This window comes from Salvia splendens, chromosome 8 (assembly GCF_004379255.2).
Source record: "Salvia splendens isolate huo1 chromosome 8, SspV2, whole genome shotgun sequence".
In the NCBI taxonomy this organism is placed as follows: Eukaryota; Viridiplantae; Streptophyta; class Magnoliopsida; order Lamiales; family Lamiaceae; genus Salvia; species Salvia splendens.
Genome location: NC_056039.1, coordinates 10,247,832 through 10,255,220, shown reverse-complemented (window position 1 = coordinate 10,255,220; position 7,389 = coordinate 10,247,832). Strand labels below are relative to the sequence as shown.

The 7,389-nt window shown below is 40.2% G+C and overlaps 2 protein-coding genes across 2 annotated transcripts; both read left to right on the top strand.

Annotated features, from left to right (window-relative positions):
• The first annotated feature begins 1,161 nt into the window (after positions 1-1,161).
• LOC121743058 (sec-independent protein translocase protein TATA, chloroplastic-like) lies at positions 1,162-6,549 on the top strand. The gene is made up of 2 exons (XM_042136236.1): positions 1,162-1,549; positions 6,223-6,549. The coding sequence occupies exons 1-2, from the start codon at positions 1,247-1,249 to the stop codon at positions 6,328-6,330; spliced, it is 411 nt and encodes a 136-aa protein (XP_041992170.1). The 5' UTR covers positions 1,162-1,246; the 3' UTR covers positions 6,331-6,549.
• LOC121743056 lies at positions 1,558-6,216 on the top strand. The gene has a single exon (XM_042136235.1). It carries the CDS (start codon positions 2,146-2,148, stop codon positions 3,460-3,462), a length of 1,317 nt encoding a protein of 438 aa, XP_041992169.1. The 5' UTR covers positions 1,558-2,145; the 3' UTR covers positions 3,463-6,216.
• Positions 6,550-7,389: the final 840 nt, after the last annotated feature.

Sequence of the window (7,389 nt, the reverse complement as noted above, 5' to 3'; positions counted from 1 at the left end):
ATTCAAGGATGTCTCTATAAAAGAGAGACAACCTAGAATGATTTTTGTCCCACATCGAATGTGCAACATAAAACATTCAAGGATATCTCTATAAAAGAGAGACAACCTAGAATGATTTTTGTCCCACATCGAATGTGCAACATAAAACATTCAAGGATATCTCTATAAAAGAGAGACAACCTAGAATGATTTTTGTCCCACATCGAATGTGGAACATAAAACATTCAAAGATGTCTCTATAAAAGAGTGACAACCTAGAATGATTTTTGTCCCACATTGAATGTGAAACATAAAACATTCAAGGATGTCTCTATAAAAGAGAGACAACCTAGAATGATTTTTGTCCCACATCGAATGTGCAACATAAAACATTCAAGGATATCTCTATAAAAGAGAGACAACCTAGAATGATTTTTGTCCCACATCGAATGTGCAACATAAAACATTCAAGGATATCTCTATAAAAGAGAGACAACCTAGAATGACCCACATCGAATGTGAAACATAAAACATTCAAGGATGTCTATATAAAAGAGGGACAACCTAGAATGATTTTTGTCCCACATCGAATGTGAAACATAAAACATTCAAGGATGTCTCTATAAAAGAGAGACTACCTAGAGTGGTTTTTGTCCCACATCGAATGTAGAACATAAAACATTCAAGGATGTCTCTATAAAAGAGAGACAACCTAGAATGGTTTCATAATTCGCAAGCCCATTAAATATATATGGGCTATTACGAATTTTTGGTATAAATTTATTTGTAAAAATTGTTTTTAAATATTAAAAACAATTTTCATAAATAAATAGTATTTTTAAATTTTTTTTTAAAATTCGAATTTTTAAAATTCGAATTAAAAAAAAATTAAAAATTTGACGCCGGTTTGGCGCCGATCCGGGACGCACAATGGCGCCTGTGAGGATCGGCGTCGGAACCGGCGTCAGCGCGGGAATCGGCATGGCGACGCCGATTTTGACGCCGATTTTGCCCACGCCGGTTCCAATGGTTCGGCGTCAAACCGGCGTGGGCGAAAAATCGGCGTCGCGGTGGTGACGCCGGTTATTGGAGATGCTCTGATACACACAAAAGAAGATCCGCTAGGTTATGCAATCGATATTCCATTGGAATGTGTAATGACTTAAATTCATAATTTAAAAAGATAATCCAATGTTTGACGTCGTGATAGCCTTTTCCCAAAACACACAAAACACGAGCCAAATTAATCTCTCTTCCTCCAATTGCAATGGCTGCATCATCTTCCACCTTAGCAGTGCCACTCAGCTCAAACCCATCCACGAAACTCACCTCTCTCTCCTCCTCCACTTCACTATTCTTCAGCTCCAATGTCAAAAACCGGGGCGGCCTCGCGCTCGCTCTGGATCGCCCCAGGAGAGCTCAGAAACGGGGATTCTCCTGTAACTGCATATTTGGGCTTGGAGTGCCTGAGATCGTCGTGATTGTCGGCGTCTCCGCCCTCGTTTTCGGCCCCAAAGCGTTGCCCGAAGTGGGCCGCAGCATTGGCAAGACTGTCAAGAGCTTTCAGCAGGTCTTACCTTCTCCATTTCATCTTCTCATTAATAATATAACCCTTTTGTTTTTCGATTCATGTCTTGTTATTATTTCCGGTAGCAGATTCTTGAAGATGGGGTAGTGATACGAGTCTATTATTATTATTATTATTTAGTTTAGATATATTAGGGATTATCATATCTTTTCTTATATTTATTTCTTGTTCATTAAGTTAGGGTAGTAGTTCTAGTATTATAAATAAGATAGATTGTTATCTTTTTAGTCATTCATCCAATTAATAAGAATATTGATTTTGCCCAACAACTCGTTCTAAACTTACAAACCCTAGCATTCGTGCTGCCCGACGGGAGATCCCCGCGCACAGCAGAAGCTTTGCTCCGCCGACCCGAAGTCAGGGCGCCGGAGAGTTCCTTGATTGTTGGAGAGAAGCCATCGATCGCGGTTAAGGGGAAAGACCCTTAACAACTGGTGCTTTCATTGAGAGAGGAGACGGACCGGCGGTTTGAGAATTTGGAACCTGCAATCCCGCACGCGTTCAGCCAGCCGCTTGACGGCGATGAATGGGAGTATGAGGATTATCGTCGTAAACGTAATTGGGATAGTAGTCACCACATGGGATCGGTCCAAACCCGTCGGAGACAGCCCACTTGCTGGGACCCACCATGGACCCGTCGGACCACTACATATCAGCATTCTTCATCCTATGAGCTAGATATGTACTCGCCATCACCGCCCAAGCGCCGACCTACCTGTTGGGACCCACCTGCCTATCGAGAGACACCAAGGCAACGCCCCTTCAACGAGGATCACGGTGGAAGACACTCCACGGCATGGGACAGCCCTTGGGGGCGAGGCGATTCAGGGAGACATCGTCCGCTGTTGTCGACAGCGACTACTGTGGCTTCGCAGTCCCTGTTAGGGTTCGACGGGCAGTCGTCTAGGGCTACGCATCAGCCGCTGAGTTCTGAGGTGTTGTGGTGGGATCGTTACGGATCCGGCGGCGAGGGAGTTCGGGGGAGACACCCGACAGCATGGGACAACCCGACGCAAAGGGTCGACGACCATGCCGGGAGACTGGCGCCTACGTGGGAGACGACATGGGGCAGACATGAGGGCAGTCGCTATTCGGACCCGCCGCGGAGGATCGACGCGTCGGAACGGCGTGCGGCCATCGCACAACCACCGCCACGACCCGACCCCGATCCACCAGACACGGACTGGCAGAGGGAGAGAGAGGAATCGGAGCGGCAGAGAGCAGTTTTGACGCCGGCGCCGGCGGTAGCGTCAATACCGCGATTAGGGTTTGGCGACGATTCTTCAATTCATGGGCCACAGCAGGCAACCCAACCTGGTGCATCTTCAGGGGCCAGATACACAGTCAAGGGCGACGGGGATCGTGGCAAGCAGCCATCAGCTTCCGTCGCCATCGAGGGCCCTTCATCCTCGACCACTGACCTATTGCTTCAAGTCAAAGACCTCTCCGCTGTCATCGCCGAGTCCAAGCAGCCTATCCTCAAGGGCGTTAATCTTACCGTCCGCCATGGAGAGGTTCATGCTGTGATGGGGAAGAACGACTCAGGGAAAAGTACATTTGCAAAGGTCCTTGCTGGTCATCCAGATTATGAGGTTACAGGAGGAAGTGTAATGTACAAATGGCTTGATCTGCGTGAGATGGAACCTGAGGAAAGGGCTACTGCTGGATTATTTATGAGCTTTCAATCATCAGTTGAAATTCCTGGTGTAAGCAATATTGACTTCTTAAATATGGCTTACAATGCTAGGAGGAGGAAACTTGGATTACCAGAGCTTGGACCAATTGAGTTTTATGGCTGCGTGGCACCCAAACTTGAGCTCGTCAATATGAAGACCGACTTTTTATACAGATATGTGAATGAAGGATTCAGCGGTGGAGAAAAAAAAGCGCAATGACACGTCATGTTTGAGCACTCTTGGAAGCATGGACAAGCTTTTCGTTTTGGGATGGAGTTCTGCCGACAACATTGGGTATCCTTTGTTGTTTAATGATGGAGGAGATGAAGGGAGACGTTTAGTTGTTCGGTGTGTGTTTGATCCAGGAGGAGATGTCTCGCCAAAGTCGACTTTCAACTCTCTTCGTTGCTTCGTGGTTTCCACCTTGAGGACAAGGTGGATTTTAACCGTGGGGGAGTTGATACGAGTCTATTATTATTATTATTTAGTTTAGATATATTAGGGATTATCATATCTTTTCTTATATTTATTTCTTGTTCATTAAGTTAGGGTAGTAGTTCTAGTATTATAAATAGGATAGATTGTTATCTTTTTAGTCATTCATCCAATTAATAAGAATATTGATTTTGCCCAACAACTCGTTCTAAACTTACAAACCCTAGCATTCGTGCTGCCCGACGGGAGATCCCCGCGCACAGCAGAAGCTTTGCTCCGCCGACCCGAAGTCAGGGCGCCGGAGAGTTCCTTGATCGTTGGAGAGAAGCCATCGATCGCGGTTAAGGGGAAAGACCCTTAACAGGTAGTTGAAGTTTACACTAAGAATCAATATTTCCCAGAAACATAAACTAAATCAATGAGAAATTAAAAAAAAATGTGATCTTTATATGTTCAAATATTGGTGCAAGTGAGGGGAGATTTTAAAGGGTAAATAATCACTGAATCATATGTCAATGATTTGGATATTACTGCTACAATAATTTTGTTTGATGGAGTATATGTTTATGCGTTTGTTAAGATTAATCCTCGGTATCATTAGCATTATTAGTAGTAATAGTCCAAAGGGAAGCCATCTTAAATTTTCTTAATATCACCTTTCTGGCTAGGCTAATCCACTGGATTTACTTGAGAGATTCCAGTCAACACTCATGAATATCGAACCAAATTGCATCGATCATTCTTTGAAATAAAAATAAAGGCTAAAGTAGATATTCCGTAGCTGATTTTGGAGTTTGCTTATATCTTGCTGAAAGGCCTGTGTGTTATACTCTAGTTGGCAGCTCATTGTGTTGTTAATGAACAGTTCTTTTAGCTACATAGAGGTAAAACAAATAAATGGTGTGATTAAATGACACATTTTTAACTTAAATAAGTGAATTCTTTCAAGTTGTTGCTGTTTTCGATTTACTGTATTTTTACTTCATTTATGTAAAGAGCTAAGGATCTTGGATAAACATCAGTACACTTGACATCTGATATGTCAAGTTTGGAGGAATGTTAGATTGCATAAAAACTTTTCAAAGTGGCAAAGCTTTTCTGTATAGTAACCTAGGTTTGTGCGGTCTTTCGAATGATCAAATGATCTCGTCATACATTATGCAGATTGTTATTTGCATAATATAGCAGTCAATTTTTTCTTCCCAAATTAATCTTAAGATGCCTGGAAGTCATTAGCAGATTCGATGTTATTCTTTCGTGACGAAAAGAAAGGAACATCTCGTAAGGCAAACTTGGAGCTAGAATATAGAGGATGGATTATATTTACCGAAATTTTCCTTTCACCAAAGTCTAGCATTTTTATGTTGCTTCACCATATCCATCAATCATTGGAAATGTGCAAATTTATATTGTTCGAGCAGTTCCTACTGTGTTTGGAATAAACAATTGGGTAGAGCTAATGTTTAGATGGCTAAGACATGTGTGGTAGCAGAACTACTCTCTTTTTTCTATTTGCTGAAGCCTGAAATGAACCTCAACTGGTGGATTGGACCATGGCCTACTGATTGTGGTTTTACGGCCAGAAGAATATTTAAGTGGCAAGAAAATCCTGTCATAATTTTGAGTGCAGATAGTAACACAATGAAAAAAATGTATTTTGAGTGTATAGCTTAGTGGAAAACTGAAGAAGTCTGAAGACAAAATAAAACCTATCCCTAATTCTTTGACATAGGCTTAAGCTAACCTTATAGGCCAGTCAACTGGTGATATGCTATGTTGTAAAAGCCATGAGCAGAGATTTTAAACAAGTTTGTCTTCTCTACAAATGCATTCAGATGAACTGTTTACAGAAAACGACAATGGGGGGCAGGCTACTCTTCATCTACAGTTCATTATAATCTTTTCTTGACAAACCTGCTACTTGAATAGTCCTAGTATGTTGTTTAAAATGTCAATTTAATCTTCTTCAGACATAAACGAATCTGATTTGGCATTTATAGCTCTTATATGTTTGCCTCCTGTATCTGTAATCCTTTCAGAAAGGAAGAACTACACATCATTATTTCATACATATATGTAAATCTGAAGTGAATTTATTGTCTTTAAGTCTAAAGATATGCCAAGATAACTTTTGTTAATTCTTAAATCTGTAGTATTTTCAGCTAGTTTCTCAAGTATTTCTGGTGATTTTTGGAGCTGCTCTGGGTCCTTAGTTCCAAAATCAGCATAAATAGTAAACAGCAATCACATATTTCTTCCTTACCTATTTGGATACATGCTTAATTGATTTGTGGTGGATGATAAGTAAACTTTTGTCGTCTGCTTATAAAATATACTAGGTCCGATAATCATGTCCTTGCATGTACTAGCCAACTGAAATGCTGATGAACATTCGATGTAATGCTGATTTTGTCGTGATATCTTTTGTTTTGTGCTTCTCAAACTCACCCCTCGTTGATTAGTAAGTGTTGCTTAACTATGTGAAGCCTTGACAAGAGTTGTTTGATGAAGTACAAGTTTGGTGTTGACATATTTGAACTGTAGGCAGCCAAGGAGTTTGAGACCGAAATAAGGAAGGATGCCGAGGATTCAGCAGAAGCTTCTGGTGAGAATATCGAGGCAGCCAAGGAAGGGCGGCAGCAAGAAGCTTAAGTTTCCAGCTCAAAAGGGGGTTGTTCAGTTTTGATGTAGTGGAGATATGCTATAGCAGCTTCATTTCTGACGTGAACTACCGTCATGTTTTGGATACAGGTTATAAAGGTTTTTAGTCGTGTTGGACTTTATTTAACTTTGCAAGTATTCAGCCCCTTTTACATTTTTCCCTTTTCTGGATGATGAAATAAAGTTTTGCACAACAATTGCCTTTGAAAATTAGGCTTAATTTTCACAATTCGCAAAGAAACTTTGATATGTTCACGGTTAACCTACTTCAAATGTTAAATTTGGTCGCAAATTTAAAATTAGTTGTGAATTGGGAATATCAACAATACAAATATCGCATAAAATCTCTGGCATTTGGCACAAATCTACATATTTGAAATGGTAGAATAGTGATATGATCAAAGAATCTATTTCTAAATACGAATACTCCTATTAAGAATCAATATCCATCATTCTTGCAAAAGGTTAGAAACTCTAACCCCAGGGCTGCTACATCCCGTCTCGATAGTATTGTGAGGGATGTTCAATCATTGTACACAGTGGTTCGCTAAGAGGGATGGCGTAACCCACTATCATGCCAGATGCCCACTATCCATCATATGCACGGACGAAACTAGCGAGGTTTATACCCCAAAAAAATTGAAATTAATATTGTGATTGTTTATATTTTATTATGCTTTCATTATTTGATAATAATAATAATAATAATAATAATAATATTATTATTATTACTACGTCCATACAACTTTATTACTTAATCAAATATTGTTAGTATCGAGGGATGTATTCATATCATTTTTCTAATTATTGTTCAACCTTCTCCTTAAATCTCAGCCCCATAATTTGAAGATCTAATGGCCAAAAATAGGGCCAATTGTATTTAATTAAAATATTAAAAAAAATCGAAGGGGGATGGGGGTTGCGTTAGTGTGTTAACTAATTTACAGTAATAACTAATAACTTTCAATTTTGTGTATTAAAATTATCAACACAAAGATATAATTATATCAATACAACATGTAAATTTAAATATCAACACAAAGACATAAG